The sequence below is a fragment of the Diceros bicornis genome, chromosome 28 (assembly GCF_020826845.1).
Source record: "Diceros bicornis minor isolate mBicDic1 chromosome 28, mDicBic1.mat.cur, whole genome shotgun sequence".
NCBI classification, from domain to species: domain Eukaryota; kingdom Metazoa; phylum Chordata; class Mammalia; order Perissodactyla; family Rhinocerotidae; genus Diceros; species Diceros bicornis.
This window is the reverse complement of record NC_080767.1, coordinates 43,054,690-43,074,263: the sequence shown is the minus strand read 5'-3', so window position 1 is coordinate 43,074,263 and position 19,574 is coordinate 43,054,690. Positions and strand designations below refer to the sequence as shown.

Sequence of the window (19,574 nt, the reverse complement as noted above, 5' to 3'; positions counted from 1 at the left end):
CCCGCCACCAGCCACTGCAGAAAGACGCTCCACAAAATTCAGCAGCTGCTGGTGATGAGTGCCTGTCAAAGGAGGGGCAGAGGGGCTCCGGGCTCCAAAGCAGACAGCGCCCCAACCTGGACGCCGTGGAAGCTCTGCGCTTTCTCCTCGGCACAAGCTCCGCTTTCCAGGTGAGGCTGTGGAAGGACGGTGTGTGCACAGAGAAAACTCAGGAGAGGCACAGACCAGCAACGGCCACTCTCTGTTCCCAAAGCGCTCCGCGGCTGAGAGGCAGCCCTGCAGACCCATCGCCCGGGAGTGGTTCAACGAAGCTCCCTCTGGCTCGGGCGGCTGCTCTCTCGCCTGTCCAGCCATCCACTCTGGGCCTCAAGCTCACCCTTATCCTGGGGGCCTAGGGACTTGGAGGCCCCAGAAAGTCTCTAGGGAAACAGCTATCAAATCAACATATTGCCTTCTTTTTACTTATTTTTTATTTCGGTACAACACACAAAAAGGGCAGAAGGTCAGAGTGCAACTCAGGGAGTTATCACAGCAAACTCCGCGTGAGCACTGCCCAGGAGTCCCCCGTGAACCCCAACCTGTTCCCCCACCTCCCCACAGGCAGGCATGATTCTGACTACTGACAGGCCTTTCGGTTCTGTTGATCTTTCATTTCTGTCTCTGAGAGTCATCCCTTGGTCCACTGCAGCCGTGAGTCATCGTGTGACTGTCCCACAACATCCTTGTCCATTGTGTTGGTGACACCAGGTTGCCTCCAGCTCGGCTCTCTAGGGCCCCCTGTGCACACGTCTCCGTGCGGACACACCCAGCAGAGCACAGGCACATCCAGGGTCTTCAGCAGGCAACACAAGCGGCTTTCCAACATCTTTGGACCAACCGCCATCCCTCCCCCGGAGCACCTGAGTTCACGCTCCTCCGAGTCCTCGTCATGCCTGGTGTGGTCAGTCATTTTATTTTTAGTCATTCTGGGGCGCTGGGGGGTAGGGGGTGTTGTGGAATCTCATTAGAATTTTCATTTCCCTGATTACTAATGGGGTTGAACACCTTTTCACGGTTTGGGCCATCAGATAGCCTGTTTGTCGAGCGACAACTCAAGGCTTTTGGCGGTTTTTCTACTGGAGTGTCTTTATCTTGTTGATTGGTAGGTGTTCTTTCTACATTCCAGATAGGAGCCCTTGGCTGGTAATACAGGTAGTTTATCTTTGTCGCCCTGGGGCTGAGTTTTTCACCCACTTAATTGCGTCTTGCAATGAACAGGGGCTCTTAATTTCCACACTGTCCAATTTAGCGGACTTCTCCTCAATGGACAGTGTCTGTGATCCTGTCTTAGCAGGCTTTCTCTTCAAGGTCATGAGACACGCTCTGACACCCTCTTTTGGTACAGAAGCTCGGTCGTTTTGTCTTTCACATTCGAATGGAGAATCTGCTGTGCTGACATTTCTGCTTTTTCCTGTAGATCCACCCTCCACCCTCTCCACCCGTGTCCCTACGGCTACAGCAACCAGCGGCCTCCAGCTGGTCTCCGGTGAAGGAAGGTCCTGCAGGGAACAGCAGCGAGGGTCTGGGGTACTTAGAGCCCCCTGCTCCGTCCCTCGGGGCTGTGTCCTTCTCGGGGGCCCTGCCTCCAGCTGCAGCTCAGCGATTCACCAACTGCTCCCCTCGGCCCTCGAGCCCAGGGTAGTAACTGCTCCCCTTTTCAGTTTCTCCTAATCTTCCTACAACTTCATCAGGAATTCTTTCCCCAAACTCTCCTCAGTTACCCCTTTGGGGGTGCTTCCTGTTCCTGTGGGGACTTTGGCCATATCCTGCCTTTTGAGCAACGTCCTGTGGCTACTGTAACAAAGGACCACAGCCTGGGGGCTGAAACAAGAAGTCTGCCCACACCACCCACTCCCCCATTTCCCCCCGCCCTCCTCACCCCCCCACGCCCCCCCCACCCCCCACCCCCCGTTCTGGAGGCCAGAAGTCCCCGGTCTAGGTGTGGCAGGGCCGCACTCCCTCCGGAGGCTGCTGGGGGCTGCCGGCAACCCCTGGCTTGTGGCCACACCCCTCCAACGTCTGCTCTGCGGTCGCTTGGCCATCTTCACATCTTCCCCACGCGTATCTGTGTCCAAATCCCCTTTATAAAAGGACACCAGTCATATTGGATTGGCCCACCCTAATGACCTCATCTTAACTTGATTAAATCTGCAAAGGCCCTACCTCCAAACAAGGTCACATCCTGAGGTCCCGGGGGTTGGAACTTCAGCCCAGCACTCGGTGGGGCACAATTCAAGTCAGACACTGCTGGAGTGGATCTCTGTGTTTGGTGTAAGGGAAGGGGCCAGGTTCACTTGCATCCTGGGTACTGACCCAGCACCGGATACTAAAAGGACTGTCCTTTAGCCCATTTCTCTGCAGAGCCATCTTCACCGTGAAAAGTGCCCGTGCACGGGAGGGTCTGTTTCCACCCTCTCCTGTCCTTCCGTTCATTTCTTTCTCAGCTTTGCACCCACGCCACCCTGGCTTCATTACTAAAGCTTTACATAAGAACAGAAGTCTGGCAGAGCAAATCTTCCAAACTGAACTTCAGGAGTGTCTTGGCCATTTTTAAGTCTCAGCATCTTCACGTGTTTTAGAATCAGCTTGTAAAGTTCCACAAGACACATATACTATTGGAATTGGGACCCTGTTGGAATTGGATCAGGATCCTATTGATCTTAGGGAAAGAATGGACATTTTTATAGTATTGAGACTACTAATCCATGTACATGGCATACGAAGTTTAGTTTGTCTTAATTTCTCAATACTAGTTTATAGTTTTCTGTGCAGAAGGCTGCACAATTTTTGTTGGATTTATTCCTAGTTACTTGATTTTTTTTTTACTGAATTGCAAATAAAGTCTCTCTAAATTTCATTTTCTAATTATGCATTGCTCACATATAGAATGAGTTTATTTCTGTCTATAAATCCTTCCTAAGATCACCTTCCTAAACTCACGTATTCATCTGAATCATTCATCTGCAGGTTATCTTGGATACTCATTACACACAATCATATCATCTACAAACACCTCAGGTTCATCACTTCCTTGCAAATCCTTCTGGCTTTCACTTCTCCCTCCCTCCCTGGAAGGACCAGCGCCACGTTCAAGGGCAGTGGTGGCAGTGGCCCCCTGACCATGTTCTCGATCCAGCTAGCAAGGTGTTGATGCCTCACCGTGAGGTAGGATGGTGTTCTATGTATTTTGTAGTCCCCCTAATCAGATGAAGAAAGTTCCCTTTTATTTCTAGAGTGCTGTGAGTCTTTATCATAAATAGTTGCTGAATGTTATCCAACACCTTTTCTGCAGCTACAGTGACGACCACAGGATTTTTCCTCCACTTATTAATGTGATCAAATGCACTGATGGATTCACAATTGCTGAGCCAACCTTGCATTTCTGGATTTAGCCCCACTAGGTTGTAATGGATCATCCTTCTCATATGTTGCTGGATTCGTTGTATCAGGTTTATTTGGGGTCTTGGGCCTACATTCCCAGGTGAGTGTGACGTGTAATGTCCTTTCTCGTAACTATGCTTGTGGGGTTTTGTATCAGGTGCAGCGGCTTCAATGAGAAGGTACTGCAGGGGGAGGGAGAGGGGAGGGAAGACAGCAGCTAAGTGAACGGGATGAGGCCGCAGCTTCGGTGGAGGCCAGAGGGAGCTGGAGATGGGGGACCCCACATGAGCACCTTCAAGGAGTCTAGAAACAAGGAGGCAGGCGTAGAGTCCTCACAGCCACTTTCAAGAAGAGAACGCTGAAGCTCAGAGAACCTAGGGACACAGGCCCGTGGGGCGGGGCTGGCTGTGGAGCGCCTGCCTGCTCTGTGCCCGTTGGCCCTGCGGGTCTCTGTGCAGCTCAAGGAGTTCAGAATGAAGCCAGTTCCAGTCACCCAGCAGACCAGAGCTGAGCTGGGGGCACACCTGGCTCCCGGCCCTCCCTCCCAGGACCGAGGCCTCGCCTTGCTCTGCCCAGTTGGGCAGTGCCCTGAGGGGGCCCGGCAGTGTGGCCCAAGCCTGTTTCACAGAGCAGACAGGGTCCCTAAAACCAGGGCTGGTGGCTCCCAGTGCGGCATCGAGTGCTCCGGCTCCCCGGGACCACCTGCTGAGTCCCGGAACACCACATCCAAGCCACACAAACGTTTGGTGGCCATCCAGAGACCTCAAGGCCGCAAGGTCTGCCACGTCAGCAAGGAGCTCGTGACTCAATTACCGGTGGGAACACGAGGATCCTGGACGCCAGCCCAGGCGGGCGCAGCCTGTTGTTCTTGGAAACAGCATGACTGCCAACACGGATGGGCAGGGGGTTTGTGGACCAGTCGCAAAGTGGCCATTGTTAGCCGCAGCCTCAACAAATAGAGGGTAATTGTGGCCAACGGGAGGGGACCAGTGACAGCCCGCCACGTGGCCAGGAACCCTCTCCTGGCCGGGGACAAAAGAGCCACCACCACGGGCTCTGGACCCTTGTCTGAGGCGCCACTGGTCTCCTTCGGCCACTGCTGCCTGACCATGAGCCTCCTGCTGCTGGCCATGGGGCTGACTCTGCTTGGCGGCCTCCAGGCCCTGCACAAGGGCCCTGGGGACCCCAACTTCGACGAGAAGCTGGTATCAGCCTCAGGCATCTGAGAGGGAGGAGAAGGTGGCTGGGGGCAGGGGCAAGTGGGGACAGGACAGGGCGCCCCTCCAGCCCCCAGCTGCGCCCTCACCTGAACCAGCACACCCATCTCTGCTTGGCAGGTCAAGGGCAAATGGTTCTCAGTAGCAATGGCCTCCAACGAACCAAAATTCATAACGAAGGATACGGACATGAAGTTCTTCATCCACAACATCCAGGTGACCCCTAAGAGCCTGCAGTTGCACGTCCACAGAAAGTAAGTCTGGGAAGAGGGCGCCCCACGGGGCCGAGGCCCAGGTGAGACCCCAACGCCCCCACCCCTTGCCCACCTCGCAGCCTTGTACTCGGGTGTTGGAGGGTAAGGGGGGACACTGAAGGCCAGAGGCGATGTGGGGCAGGGCAAGGACACAAGTGTCTGAGGTCCAGTGTGGCCGAGCCCCACCAGTCCCACTGAGGGGCTCCAGGGAGAATGCCCGAGCCACGCCTTCTGGACACCAGGGTGTAAGGGGGCTTGTCATCCCTCCCCAGGGTAAAGGGTGTGTGTGTCCCGACTACAATGACGGCGAATAAAACCGGAAAGAAGTTTCAGTACACGGTGAACCGTAAGTACAAACGGTCAGTGCTGTCCAGCCTGGAGCGGGGAGCCCCCAGGGAGCTCAGAGTGGAGTACGGCCAGGAGCTCAGCCTCCTGCTTCACAGGACAGTGTCCCCCGGCCGGCCACGGCACCCCTGAGGGTACTGTCTGCCGGGGGGGGGGGGCTGCCGGAGGTGTCTGGGAAGGGTGGAGGTCTGCACCCAGTCCCGCCCCTGCCTGGGGCCCGGCTGGTCACGAGGGGCAAGTCGTCAGAAGGGATGAGAGTGGTCCCAGGGTCCGGTTCTAGCCTGGTAGAGAATTCACACCCCCTCACCTCCCGTCCCACCCCACCCCCGATTCACAGATTCCGGTCACAAGAAGATCTTCTTGGAGAAAGTAGACCCCCAGCACTTCGCCATATTCTGCACCCACAGCGTGAAACACGGGAAGGAGATGATGGTGGTGAACCTCTTCAGTAAGTGGCCCCCTCCCAGAGACCCCCCCCAGCCAGCGGCACTCACACACAGACTCCATCCCACCCCCCACCCCCCAGCCCCCTGCCTGTCCCCAGGGTGGACACTGAGCCAGAGCTGGCAGGAGACAGAGGGACCCCAGCTGCCTCGAGGCCACCTGGAAACAGGAGAGTCATAAATAACAGATAAACACATGAGAAACACACACATGCCAGCAGACAGCAGCTCAGATAAACCTCCACCTTCTCACCTTCTTGAGAATCAAAAATAGACAACATTAAGGAAAGTTCTAAGAAAACTTCCGATTGCATCGACTCCCAAGTGAAGAGTGAAGGTTGAGCGCGTCCTTGCATCTTGCCAGCGGGCGCAAATGGCTGCAGACCCACATAGCCCCACATCCACCTCCCCCACACCCTCTGGGGCTGCTGCCGCCCCAGAGGGGCCTGGTCTCCAGGAACAACGAGAGTGACAGATGAGGCCCCGTGTACAATGCCTTTCTCTCTCCCTTGGGAGATGACGGGGCCCTGGGTTTGGGGATGAAGTGTCCTTTCTCTGTGAAATGGCAGAGTCGGGACACGGTGGCTTGTTAGAATGTCTGTAATTTAGGAAAAGTATAGACTGGCGACCTCACACTGGGCCTGAAAAATGTAAGGGCTGTTGGTTGGATTTCGCTGGCCACAGGGGTTCCGGAGGCTAGGGTCAGAATCAAGGTGTGGCTGGCGTGGTTGGTTCCTTCCCAGCTCCTTCTGAAGCCTCCAGGGGAGGGTCCCTCCTGCCCCTCCCAGCTCCTGGTACCCCCGGCAGCCCTGGGCTGTGGCCACTTCACCCCACATTCTGCCTCTGTCTTCATGTGGCTTCTCTGTGCCTCAGATCTTCCTCTTTTTCTTAAAAGACATTTGTCCTTAGATGTAGGACCAGCCCCGAATCCAGAATGATCTCCTCATCCCAGGAACCTTAACTTAATCACACCTGCAAAGACACTGTTTCCAAATAAGGTCCCTTCCCAGCTTCCGGGGCTAAGGACTTGGACACATCCCTTTGGGGGACCCAGTTCAACCCGCTGCAGGTAGCATTGTTAAGACGACCTGACTTAGTAAACGTGCAGGCTGGCAACCCTGTGCTGGGCCCCCAAAACTGCAGGGTTGGCTGGGTGGTGTGTACTGGCCCTCAAGGTCCAAATGTCCAGGAACCACTGGCTGTCCCCAGGCCTTGGGTTCTGGCTCAGCACTTAAGAGTGTGGGGACAACTTCTCATGTCGTCTCCATCCCACTGAACGCCACCGATACTCCAGCTGTCTATGTATGGGGACTCGGGGGGCTGCTGACCAGCCAGGCGGTCACTGCACCGTGGCTGCCTCGTGGGGAGCCGCCAGCAGCCTTGGGCCCGAAGCTCTTTGCTTCTGCTCTGTGGGGTCGGTTCTCAGGGCTGGGGTCACAGGACGTGCAGCTGGAGCACATCTTCACATGTGTGTCCCCACCTGTTGTCACGGCCCTTCCCAAAACAGCTGTGTCTATCGGTTTGCTCTCCTTTAAGCCAGCTTGTCAAGGACCTGGACTCTCCTTGGGCCTCAGCCCTCTATCCCAGCGTGGAATAAACGCACGGGGATGTGATGACCGGGACCCAAGGAGAGGCCGGACCCCACCCGCGATGTCGAGCGAGCCCTATGGGGCCCTCACTCCTCACTGACGCAGCCTGGAGCCATCTAGCACACCTCTCCACCCTGGTCACAGCAGCACCTGTCCCCACAACCACGCCTGCACCCTGAAAATCCGGAGCAGTCTCCAAGCCCCCAGTACCCACTGCCCATTGTCCCAAATGACCAGCAAGAGGGACAGCCCCATCACTCTGTCCACAGGCCGGACCCCTACTGTGAGCCCGGACGTCCTGTGGATGTTTAGAAAATACTGTAAAACCCATGGGATCCACTCGACCAACATCGTTGACCTGACCCAGACTGGTAGGTGCCCACCCCACCGCCAGCCTCAGGAGGCTGAGGGCCTCGGCCCAGACGCCTGCTCAGCACACCTTGCTCCTCTCTGCTCCTCTCTCCACAGATCGCTGCCTCCACGCCCACCAGTAGGTAGGCCCTGGCCATGGGGCCCAGGTAGGTGACCTCTGACCCTGCAGGGGCTGCGGCAGGTGGGCACGGGAGGCCCTCGGGGGGCAAACGGCCGGGTGCTGCTCCACACATGGGAAGCAGCCGGGCCAGCGTGGAGCTGACGGCTTGGAGAGATTCAAAATGCCAGTGCCACGGGCAGGACCCAAGACAGGGACGCCCATCGAGTCCCCGGAGGACGGACACGGGCAGCCTGGGGCAGCAGGGGGCCTGTGGGCAGGCTCGGGGGGGGGGGGGGGGTCTGTGGGAGGAGGGGTGTGGGAGAGTAGGCTGCTCGCTAACACACGGCCCCAGTCCCTAACCCCAAGGACAGTGCAGGGCAGCAGGGGCATCAGGCCACTGGCTCTGGGGACAGTGCCCCCACCCCTCCCGCAGATCAGCCCCTCTGTCCCTGACCCCCAGCCCTGAGCCCAGCGTGCCCCTCCCACTCACAGGGACACCTCCCAGGCACTCTGCCACTGTCCCCAAAGGACCAGAAAATCAAGGTTGACCCAAGGAGACTTCAGCTGACCCCACGCCCTGGGAAGCAGCGCCCACCCTTCTGGAGACCTTCCCTAGTGTCCCCAATAAATGATTGCCCCCCAACCCAGTGTGCTTTATTGGTGGAGGGGGGCTTCACCCGGACCAGGAGCCCAACTGGTGACCTCACGGCGGCCAGGAGGTGCCCACTGACACCCCAACCCCGGGCCAGGGCCGCAGGGCACAGGGGATGGGGACCCTCCTGGTGAGACTGAGCCTACCACGGGCTCGTATCCACACAGTTCAGGGAAGACAGGAGTTCACTAGGACGCAGTCCAGAGGCGATGACAGGAGACGGTGCAGAGAGGGGGTGAGGCTGGACCCCACAGCCACTCTGGCCCCTCAGTCTCGGGGCTGCGGGCAGTGGCGGCCCCAGGGCTCGCCACATGATGGTGATGGCAGCGGGGTCTTGTGGCAGAAACAACCAGCTCTGGGCAGGGCCGCCCACTAAGCCTGTGCAGCTTCGTCCCGAGTCCAGGCTGCATTTAGCTCAAGAGGCCCCTTTTGACCACGTGCTTGAGTCCTCCCCACAGGACAGTGGCTGAGGCCCCGAGGGCGGGGCTGGTGGCTGGGCAGGCAGCAGGGGACACTATCCCTCCCCAAGTCACCCGAGCGTGACGGGCGCCCGACTGCAGCGCCCTCCACTGCACCCAGTGCCCAGCCCGGGCTCCCACCACCCCGTGCCGGAGCCCAGGAGGCCAGCCTGAGCCCCCCAGACTCCCTCTCCACAGGATCCCAGCCTTGGGGAGCCCCCCGGCCCAGAGTGGACGAGCCCCTTTGCTCTCCCAAGGCCGCCACGTTCAGGCTAAGCATCAAGCCCAGTCCTGTCCCAGGGCAGGGGGCTCTCTCCAGGGGCTGAGGGGCCCCCAGACGGTCTCTCCTGGAGGGCTCTGCCATGCGGCAGCAACATCTGTGTCAGCCCTGCATGAGGGGGAGCTCGCCACACTGCCCCTTGGTCAGAGGAGGGAACCACCCGCCCCCTACGGCTGGGACACGGCTCCCAACCCCTGGGTCCCACCTCAGACCATACCTCAGCACTCAGGGCAGCTCTGACCGGGCCCACCCTGCCTGGCTCCCCTCTGTGCTCCCCCAGAGGCCCCCTCCCCACCTCCGCCGCCTCCTTCAGAAGCCCGTGTCGCCACCTGTATCTGTCTCCCTTCTCCCCTGAGAGTGCTGAGGCCTCCTTCATATGGCCCTGCCGCCAACTCGCATGGCCCCAGAGCTCCAGAGCTCCAGACCTCCGTCCTCACCGGCCTCTGTCTCTCCCTCCAAAGGTGGCAGAAAGCACCTTTCCCCTGGCTGGACCACCTGGGCGGCCCTCACGCTGCCTGTCCTTTCCACGTTCTTTGCAGCATCCAGCGCTGGTCCTCGGGCAGCCCCAACCGCCGGTCCACCCCATGAGTGCCCAGGCTACCGTCCCGCCTGTCCGGGTCCTGGTCTTGAGGCACCCTGTCTCCCTCTTGTCTCTTCATCTCAGCACAAGCTGCTCTCACCAGAGCCCCCGGCCCCCACTCCCTCCCTTTCTCCCCAGGAGGCTCTTTTTCCTCATGTCCCATCCCGGCCTCCACTTCCACCCTCACTACGCTGAGCTGAGTCCCCTCTGGGGGCCACGGGACCTGTGGGTCCCTCCCCCACCCACCCGTTCCCTTGCCTGGGGGTCTGGTGCGGTTGGGGTCTGGCCCCTCCTGGGGAACAGAGCACCTGGAGGAGAGGGGAAGAGGCAGCCTGAGGTTGGGTTTACTCTGGAGAAACAAGCCCCAGGCCAGGTGCCCTGGCCTGGCACCAGATGGCCTCTTGGGACAGTTCTTGGGCTGAATAAACATCCAGTTGACGTCAAGACCTGTTTGCAAGTTACTCACCATCCACTTCTTGTGTGATTCCTTCATAGGTTATGTCCCTGTTCTGAGCTTGTGCTGTACCCCAGGACCCCAGAGCCCCCAGGAAACGCAGGGGGCCCACGCCCCCTCCCCATCCTGGGGACCCTGCTTCGCCGGCAGCCTAGGGACACTCCCTCCCACCAGCAGACAGCAGCAGAGCAATTCTAACCGCCCGTGGACACGGCCACTTTGCCCAGTCCTGGCCTAGAAGGGGGTGATGGACAGGACCATCACCGCTTACTCCCCCAGCTCGAATTCCCCCCAGTGGGCTAGGCAGGCAGGGCTGGGGGCCTCGGGTTAACGACAAAGGGACCCGGTCCTGTCTTCAGAGCTAAGCTGGCTCCAAGGCACACTTCCAAAAGTGGCTTCAGAAACCCCAGACTCCAGCAACAACTGCACTGAGGGCGGGGCTTGCCCCTACAGCCAGCTGATCTCTACCAGGCCTAGCCATTGACTCTGCCCCACAAGAAGGTCCCGAGCTGAGGGCTGGGTGGACCAGGGAGAGGATGAGGGTGTGGCCTGACGGTGTCTGGGGTCCTGCTGGGCCGTCTCCTCTGTGCAGACAGCACCCACTATGTCCTACTTCCAGGCAACAGGCCCTTCTGGCGGAGGGAGACGGTCGCCTTGAGAACTCAGGAGGAGGTCACGCTGAAGCCACTCCAACCAACTCCCAAAACCAAGCCGGTCATCACTGACGTGAAGGCTTCTGACTCGCTCCTGAACGCAGTTAAGGCCAACAACAGCGGGCCTGCGGTTCAAACAGGGCCGGGGCAGGAGGGTGGTGGTGGTGGGAAGACAGCTGTTCCCTGAACCCCCATGGCTCCTTCCAGCTCCAGCAGCAGCCACAGCCACAGCCGAGGGCCCAGAGACAGCCGAAGCCCACAGCCCCTCACTGCCCCAGGGAGGGAACCCCGCCCTCTCGGGATGCTGCAGAGACCGAGACAAGCCTGTGTCCACAGCCTCAGGCCTGCAGGTCGGGCCCACAGAACCCCCAGGGCCGGGCCAGTGGAACCCCGCAGCTCCAAGCCACCGACTCTCTCCTCCACTCCCGGGGCCGGCCTTTAATCAACCACTGCTCTCGCCCCAAGCCTGACCGGGCCTCGGGATCCTTCTCAACACTAGCTCGAGGCAACACAGGTTGAGCCCTGTCTCCTGAGGAGGATCCTGTCCCTCACCTTGCCGTGGGGAGCCTGAGGGTCAGGGCTGGTCCCACCATCTGCCCCTCCCTCAGAGTTCTGAACAAGCTCGAGTCCCATCTTCCTGACCCCCTCACAGGGAACTTGGGTGAGGCCGGCACAGTGGGCTGCCCAGAGCTCAGGACCCGGCTCGTCCAGGTCAGCCTGGCCAGAGACCCTGGGGGCCTCCCACAGACAGCGCATCCAGCAGGCCCCAGCAGAGGCGCCAGGCAGAGCCTGTTCATCTGTTCTGAGGTGGGAGAGCAGGGCTCACACAGCTCAGCAATGCTGCCCTGCAGGGCAATGCTGCCCTGGGGGGCAATGCCTTGGGGGCCCCTCCCGGCTGGGGAACGAGAAGCTCTCCATGTGCGGCAGGGCAGGGTGCTCGCTCAGCCCCACCGCAGCGCCGACAGGGAACACCCACAGCCTGTGCTCAGCCACCTCCCGCTAGACCAGCAACAGGGGACGAGCTCATCGTCTCCACCCCGCAGGGGCAGGGGACACAGGGCAGAGTTGGGGGCTGCACGTGGGGGCCAGTGAGCTAAGACCCCGAGGATCTGCAGAGTCCCAATCTGCCGAGGAGAGACACTGGCCTGCATACATGCACACCAATCCACAGGCGGGCACAAACACAGGCACGCGCACACACGAACAGATGCACACATGGTCTCTTAGGCGACACTCGTGAAATCAGGCTGTATGACTTGACAACCAGAGGAGCCAGAACAGTAAGGATGGACCCCAGAGCCCGCCCGCACACTCACATTCTCAGGGTCTGGAATGTTTCTGGAACCTGGGCAGCCAGGCCCGTGGAGGCCCTTCCACAGACAGGGCTCCTGGAACAGGGCTGCAGCCCGCTGACCACGGCTCTGTTCAGTCCCAGGCCTGAGGGCAGCACTCCCTCAGACACACCCCGGCTCTGCTCAGGGTCTTCAAGAAGCCCACGGGGAGGGGAGAACATGCGGGTCCTGAGGATGGTGGCCCAGGGCACCCACCTGGACCCCCCCGGGGCTCCTCCCAGCTCCTCTCCAGTTCCCCCAGGGCAGGGTTCCTGATGCCACTGGCTCTGTTCCGCCTCCTGCCCACGGCTGCTCCCACCTTTCCTGCAGTCTCAGCCAGAGAACGAACAGAACATTCTGGCCATGGGGGTGGAGGTGCGTGGAGGTGTGGGGCGGGCGGGTAGCAGGGGGCTCTGAGCCCACATGCAGGAGACCCTCCTCTCCTGGAGGGCAGAGACCCTTCTACCCCTAGAGCACTCACTGGGGGGTCACTAGGGGCCAGGAGCCCAGTGTCTCTGCAAGGGATTGAACAGGGGGAGCCCGCGGTGAGCCTGGCTCGGAGACAGGCGCCCACCCCACTGTGGCTGAAACGCAGTCCACAGGGGCTTGGGCTACCCCCTGCCATAACCGGCCCTCCCCCGGAGCCTGAGGATCAGGAGCAGCTGGGCCTGGAGCTGTGCCCACCGGGGCGGGGGGGAGTTCCAGAACTCTGAAGCCAGGTGGGCTCTGCCCTGGGCCAACGCCCCCCCCGTGTGGGGAATGCAGGGGCCACTAGCAGCGAATGCCCTTGAGGCACCCAGGCCTGGAGAGAGAGCACTAGCCAGGGCCTCCCGACAGATCCCTTTGGGCCCCGAGGCCCCCAGCTCACACCAGCCTCATGAGCGCGAGGAGCTAGGACCCCAAACCACCTCTCCGGAGAGCGGTCCCAGGGGATACAGAACTCTCAGTCTATGACACACCCCCGCACCCCCCCCCGCCCGAGGCCCCGTTATTTAGGGATCCCACGAGGCCCAGAATGTCACAGAAGCAAAACCCCAGGCAGGTGCCTGCAGCCTGAACGGAAGTGGTGCCATCTGCCCAGTGAATCACGTCAACTACACACAAGTCCTCTCTCCTCCAGGAAAATCGCTTTCTCTTTAATATGCAGCCTCCACTCCACAGCAGCCCTGCCAGCCCCGGATCAGCACAGCTGCAACCTAAACCCAAAATAATAAAATGCCCGAGCGTCCACACAAGCCCCCGAGCACCCCTCCCTGCAGCCTGGCGGGCCCCCAGCCGCCTAGTAGGTAAAAAACTCAGGGAAGAGGCTGTCCACCTCGTCCCGCAGGGCCAGGCCGGGGCCACCCACGTCTGAGCCCCACGGCTCTAGGGGGCCATCCAAGAGCTCCTGGGAGCCGGGCTCGGGGTCCACCAGGAAGCTCAGCTCTGCCCTGTCCGATGGGGTGCTCCTGGCCGGCGCACTGCCGCCTCTGCCCTCCAGGGACCCTGGAAGCAGACGGGACACGTCAGCAGGGCGGGCAGGTACCCCGGTGCCCGGGGCGTGCAGAGTGGGCTCAGTGTGCACAAGAGGGCCCACCTCTGCCCATCTGCCCCGCCCGACTCAGAAGCCCCTGGCTCATGTGTGAGATGACCAGGTGGGGGGCCCACACCCACCAGCCCTGCCAGACACCCAGGGGACCCACCAGGCCAGAACCAGGAAGACGTCTCCCCCCGATGCTAAATCCTAGAAACACTCATCACACATCCAGGTGCCTCTGGGGGACACAGTCGGGAGAACGGGCACCGACTCTGACTCACACACCACACAACCAGCCCCCACACCGCACACTCACACGCTCTCACTCAGGCACACACACACGTTCCCTTTCGTTCCCCTTGCCAGTAGTCCCGACCACCACCCACACAGGAGGACAAAGGAGCTCAAACACAGACACTGGGACCCTGGTGTCACACAGCAAGCTGAGCCCAGGCAACAATCCCAGCTGCCTGCCCAGCCCGCATGGGGATCGGCTGAGGCCCCAAAGCTGGCCCCGACCAGGGAGAGGGTGGCCTCCACCGAGCGTCCCCCACTCACCCAGCCACCAGTCGGGACTGGCAGTCAGCAGGAACGATGTCCGGTCTTCCACATCACATCTCGACACGGATCTGGATGGGGCAAGAAGACCCCACCCCGAGTGGGCCCAAGCGGACCCCGGTCCTCCTACCTCAAGAGAAAGGTGGGGGCCCTGAGACGCGGCGTCAGGATCAGAGACAAACGGGGTGCTCCCTCCTGCCTGCCCCAGGCCCGCTCGGCTGCATCAATGGATCTGGAGAGCGCCGAGCCCGCCCGCCGAGCGCAGACCAGCCATCTGCTGTGGCTCTGCTGGTTCCTCTCCAGCCAACACCAGGCGCCCTGCCCACACCCCAGCTGGTGCGGGCTCACAAAACCCAAACTCATTTACTATCAGCCAAAACAGAGGACAATTAGGAAGACTAAGTGTTTTCAGAAACACACATTAGGAAGCCACACGACAGAGTCTGGCTGAGCCGGGCCTGGGCTGGCGGCCTCAGCTGTCCACACACAGACACTAAGGCAGAAAGGAACACACACTTCCCAGACGGGCAGGTCCAGGCAGGGCTGGAAGGAGACGTGCGACAGCTCATGCACACCAGGCACACACATGCACACGCCCACCAGGGCACCCACCTGGCGTCTGGTGTCATGGCCATGTTGGCCCCCTCAGCTGGAGGCCCAGCCTGGCCCAGGCAGGTCTGAGCCTCATCCCCTCGAGGCCAGAGTGGTGGTGGCCTCAAGGCCTTGGAGGGACTTGGGCCTGTGGGCCGGGGCACCAGGCTGGGAGACTCTAGGAGACAAGTGAAGCATGGGTCAGCCTTCCCCCACCAGAGAGCGGCCCTCCCCTGAAGATCTCAGCCCCTGCCCGTTGCGCCCTGCACGGGGACACGCGGGGCTCAGAAATAGGAGGCGTACAGGCACCCAAGAGAAAATGAACGCTGAGAGAAGAAACACCTCATACCTAAAACCAGGGAGCTTCCTGGAGGAGGTGCCCACTCAGCCTCAGGTCAACTACGTGGGGCTCAGACCTGGGGACCCTCTTGCCTCCCCCGCCTCTACCCACAGTCCCTGACCTTGGGCTCCACCCGCAGACCTAGCTCTCTGCTGTGTGACCCTCATGCCTTGCATAGGGGTCCCAAAATTTCCTGGTGGCCCCAGCTCCACTGCCAGCCCCGTTGACAATGAGACCCCTCCCCTCCTCGATGGGCACGGTCTTGCCTGCCACGGCGCTTGGGGCCTATGGCACGTGGCAAACACACACGGGTGGCTTAGACACCATCACCAGCAGCCACAGTCCAAAGAGTAACACAAAGCCGGGGGGGGGTATCCAGCGTGAGCGGGACACACTCATCACAGGCGCCTGTGGCTCCGCTGGGGGAGGCATCAGAGAACCAAGGCCCCGAGCAGGGGAAGGAACGGCCGTGAGGCCCGTGACTCACTCGATCACAGAACAGAGAAGCGGAATGGGGCAGGGGGGCCAGACTTCTGGCCCCACAAAGGGACAAGGAGCAAGGCTACTGCAGGGCGGGGGCTGCTCCTGGGAGCCAGATACAGCAGCAGCTGGCAGGCGGAACAAGGACGGGGCAAGTCCCTGTATGTTCCCACACTTCCTGGGGGACCCAGGGACCCCTAGAGACCCAGGGTGAAAGAGCGGGTGGGGACCTGTCCTCGGGGAAGACGGGTGGCCTAGGAGATTGGCTAGCATGGACCCCATTCCCTGGCAGACGGAGACCCTGGCAGGGGACACGAGAGAGAGAGAGCAGCCCCAGAGTGGCCAACGACTCGCAGCCACCTCGGCCCACACATCTGCCCCTCATGGGACCCCTCGTCCTGTTTCATATGAGAGCTGAGGACAGCGTGGGGTCCCTGAGGTTCACCCCAACACATGGCTTTGTCACCGTGAGAAAATCAACACTAAACATCCAACCCCTATTCGGGAATAGACCCCGCCATCCTCAGGGTCAGAATTCATCCTTCGGGGCTCACCCACCTTGTCTCTGGACAGGGATGTCACCCACGACGGTCCCGGTACCCACTCACACTTACCAAGGAGGGCCAGCGGCCCGTCCAGCACCTCGGCCACCCCTGATGGGACCTCGCCCTCACCCACACCCTCAGTCGCACAGCTTGGGGGGTCCTGTTGCCTGGACAGTACAAAGACAAAAGGTAAGGGGCTCTAAGCAGTGTGCATCCACTGCCCCCACGGGTCCCCTGGCCCTGAAAGGGACACTAACATGGTCACGCCAGATGCTCCTGTGCCGGGGTCTGGTGCACCTGCTGGGATCTGACTCGCCAGGACCAGCTGCAAAACATCTTTCTGCCACTTGTGCCACATCTCTTTGGCAGGAGGAACAAACTAAACATAAACATGAAAAACGACGATGGTCATCCAGGAAACCCACAGGAAAAGTGGGCTGTGGTCTGTCACTGGCTGCCCTGCCCAGGGTCCCAGAGGTCCACCTTGACTGCAGATCCTGGTCCTCAGGACTAGGGGGAGAGGGACAAAAGGCTGCCCATCCAAGGACCTCACAGCCACAGGACTTTTACCTCTTGCTGGCCTCGGCACCGTGGGCGGGCATACAAGCGACATAAGTAGAGGCCAAAGCTGTCTCCAGGGGCACGGGCATCACCCCCAGAGGCAGCGGGCGGGGAGAATGTGCAGAGAGAGAGAAGAGCCTGTCGAAAACACAGCCAACCTTGGCCGTGCAGGGCAGGGGAAGTGGAGGGATGGCGGGGGGGGGGGGGGGGGGGTGGAATGCCCCATAGCTGCTCCTCTGCAGGGCTGACCAGGTGGCCCACGTACAACTCACAGTGTGCTGCTCTCGGCTGGGCACCAGGGCGCTGGCGAGCCGGAGGAACTGCACGGACATCTCCAGGACCGAGGCCATGTCCTCCCGCCGGCCGTCGAACCGGGGCAGCAGGGCCCGCAGGTGCTCACAGCTCATGGAGATCCGCTTCCTGCTTCCAGGAGGTGACAAACGGCAGTGAGGCAGTCTGGCCAGGAAAAAGGACTGCAGCCACCAGAGTCTCCCTCACAGCAGCCTCGGGAGCTTCTCAGGTAAAATGACCACAAGCCAAGGCCACGAGTTAGCTCTCCATGGGGTCTGAGCCCTTCAGGGATCAATGTCAGGGCAGATTGGCCCTGAGCCCTAGACTCCGGCCACAGGCTATCCAGATGTTTGCCACCAGCCACAGGCAGCCCAGGCCTGCTCCAGGAGGTGGGGAGGGGAGAATCCCAGACAGAGTCTGGGATCTAGGGGTCCCAAACACATAACCTCAAGATGCCTAGGGCTTCAGGGCAAATAGGGGGGCTGCAATGGTGATCCCCGGGAACCCCTCTACGGCTTTTCTTGTTTATCTTGGAGACGTGCTCACTGCCCCTTTATTGGACAAACAACACAAGCCTGTCCCAGCTGTCTGAAAACCCGGTCGCAGCCACAAATCTGTCTCTTCCGGCGCCCCCCACTCCTTTACAAGCCTCCCTTGCCCCCACCGCACGGGCGCCCACCTGCGCTCCCTCTCACTGAGCACGTTCCGCGGGAGGCAGGAGCTGGGACCCTCAGCCACCACAGGGGCCCTGACCGGGCCTGAGCCCTGGCCGGGGTCCTCGAAGCACTGGGCGCCGGACAAGGAAGAGCCACTGCAGACAACGGAATCAAGGGCTGGGTGATGCATGAACCCCAGAAAAGCCTCTGGAGCCCAGATGCGGTAACGGACGTCCTTGGAGAGTGGGTGCAGGACAGGGCCTAGGTCACCCAGGAACACAGCCCGGGCCCTCCCTCCTGGCACCCTTCCTCCCACTCCAGGTTTGGGGGTTAGGAGCTCTGCCCCAGGAGGGCCATGCAAAGGTGGGGACCGGCGACTCAGTCCATTTGAATTGGGCGTAACCATCGGGCCGTAGACATTCCAGGCACCTTGGGGCAGAAGCCTTCCACCTGACTCCCTCCAGGGCCCCCCAACTCCTCACCTGCATTCCCCGGGGGCGAGGACTCGGAGAACCCCACTATCCTGCTCAGAATCCACGGACGCCATGAGCACACAGCTGCAGGAGATGGAAACAAAGCCTAGGAGCCCCACGTGCGCCCTGCCCCACGCGTGCGCGTCCCGCCCCCTCACGTGCGCCCTACACGCCCCACGTGCTTCCCACCCCGCCAGCACCTGGCCCGCCCCCACAAGGCGCGCCCCGCCCCACGCATGCAGTCTGCATCTCCCCGCGTGCTCCCCGCTCCCACGCGTGCCCGCCCCACACATGCGCTCTACCCTGCCCCATGCGCGCCCCGCCCCACGCTTGCGCGTCTGCCAGCCCCGCCCCCTCACGTGTACTCTGCCCGCCCCCACGTGCTTCCCGCGCAGCCCGCACCGAACCCGGCCCCAGGCGCGCCTGCCCCCATGCATGTGCTCTGTGTCACCTCACCCGCGCGCCGCCCCAGCCACTAGTGCAGCAGAGTTCCTCCCATGGAGGTGCTACTAGAAATTCAGGGCTTGGGTCCACCCACTCCAAGCCCCCAGCCGGGTACCTGGGTAGGGGGCCCAACCCAAGTGGTCCTCCTCCCATTTCCCGGGGGTCTGCCTAGCTCCCACTCGCTGTGGTCTCCGCTCACCTATCCTCCCGTGGGTGCCCCCTGGGTGCCAGCCCCGAGCTGGGCGCTGGTGATTTGGAGGCGCCAGCCCCGCCCTCCAGGAGCTCACGACTAGGTGAGGGCAGGGGAGGCGGAGGACAAGTAAATTACTAGCCTGTAGAGGGAGAGGGCAGGAGGGGGGTGTTCTCGGGTTGAAGTGGTGATTTCCAGAAGGATAGGATGGGCAGCGTGCCCAGCAGAAAACACTGCAGGAGGCCAGGCCGTTTCCTGGGCTGGTACGTGGGCCTGGGCTCCAGGGGCCAGGAAGTGGGCAGGTAGGACCCCGTATGTGGCAGGAGGAATTGGCCTCACCTGAGAGCAGAGGGGCCAGGGAGCTACAGGTGTGTGAGGAGTAGATGAAGTTTTCTGGAGCGTTGTGGGGCAGGCGGGCGTGGGGACCAGGGACATGCATGGCAGAGATGATATGGCCCAGGAAGGGGCCAGCTGAGGTGAGTGGGGAGGCTGGTCTGAGAACTGTTTAGCCAAGATCTATGGGACTCAGGGGCCAGTTAGGGACAGGGTGGAGGGTACCCACCTACCCCACACGGCCAGCGGGTCCAAGGTCCGTGTGTGCCCATCCCCCAAGTCGCACCCTCTTCCAGCACGCTCTGCCTACTGCCAGCGCCGTGGTGCACCCAGGAGCCAGGAGGCATCCTGACACCTCCCAGCCCCACCCTAGATCCCACCCACCCTCTCTGTGCCTTCCCCAGCACCCTGGCTTGCCTGAAGGCTGACTGGCCTTTCTGCCTTCCCC

The 19,574-nt window shown here is 61.0% G+C and overlaps 2 protein-coding genes across 3 annotated transcripts; one reads left to right on the top strand and one right to left on the bottom strand.

Moving 5' to 3' along the window:
- Nucleotides 1–4,529: 4,529 nt before the first annotated feature.
- Nucleotides 4,530–11,004, top strand: LCN9 (lipocalin 9). Its single transcript, XM_058524691.1, has 8 exons — nucleotides 4,530–4,625; nucleotides 4,758–4,891; nucleotides 5,164–5,237; nucleotides 5,574–5,684; nucleotides 7,538–7,639; nucleotides 7,737–7,758; nucleotides 9,592–9,701; nucleotides 10,757–11,004. The coding sequence occupies exons 1-8, from the start codon at nucleotides 4,530–4,532 to the stop codon at nucleotides 11,002–11,004; spliced, it is 897 nt and encodes a 298-aa protein (XP_058380674.1).
- Nucleotides 11,005–13,261: 2,257 nt separating this feature from the next.
- On the bottom strand, nucleotides 13,262–18,236 carry SOHLH1 (spermatogenesis and oogenesis specific basic helix-loop-helix 1). 2 transcript variants are annotated; one of them, XM_058524515.1, is made up of 8 exons: nucleotides 18,169–18,236; nucleotides 17,710–17,841; nucleotides 17,012–17,159; nucleotides 16,436–16,557; nucleotides 16,248–16,345; nucleotides 14,835–14,991; nucleotides 14,223–14,293; nucleotides 13,262–13,633 (listed from the first exon to the last, which is right to left on the bottom strand). In XM_058524515.1, exons 1-8 carry the CDS (start codon nucleotides 18,231–18,233, stop codon nucleotides 13,428–13,430), a joined length of 999 nt encoding a protein of 332 aa, XP_058380498.1. In that variant the 5' UTR covers nucleotides 18,234–18,236; the 3' UTR covers nucleotides 13,262–13,427. The 2 variants fall into 2 exon arrangements, with proteins under 2 accessions (XP_058380498.1, XP_058380499.1); XM_058524516.1 differs by lacking the exon at nucleotides 17,710–17,841.
- Nucleotides 18,237–19,574: the final 1,338 nt, after the last annotated feature.

Bases quoted from the DNA above. Each gene is read 5' to 3' on its own strand.
- LCN9 (XM_058524691.1), top strand. From the start codon at position 4,530: ATGAGCCTCCTGCTGCTGGCCATGGGGCTGACTCTGCTTGGCGGCCTC. The intron at 5,238-5,573 runs GTAAGTACAAAC...CCCGATTCACAG, and splicing joins GTTTCAGTACACGGTGAACC to ATTCCGGTCACAAGAAGATC. The intron at 9,702-10,756 runs GCCGGTCCACCC...TCCTCTGTGCAG, and splicing joins GTCCTCGGGCAGCCCCAACC to ACAGCACCCACTATGTCCTA.
- SOHLH1 (XM_058524515.1), bottom strand. From the start codon at position 18,233: ATGGCGTCCGTGGATTCTGAGCAGGATAGTGGGGTTCTCCGAGTCCTC. The intron at 16,558-17,011 runs GTGAGTTGTACG...GTTTATGTTTAG, and splicing joins CCAGCCGAGAGCAGCACACT to TTTGTTCCTCCTGCCAAAGA. The intron at 13,634-14,222 runs GTGAGTGGGGGA...GTCTGCTTCCAG, and splicing joins CAGTCCCGACTGGTGGCTGG to GGTCCCTGGAGGGCAGAGGC.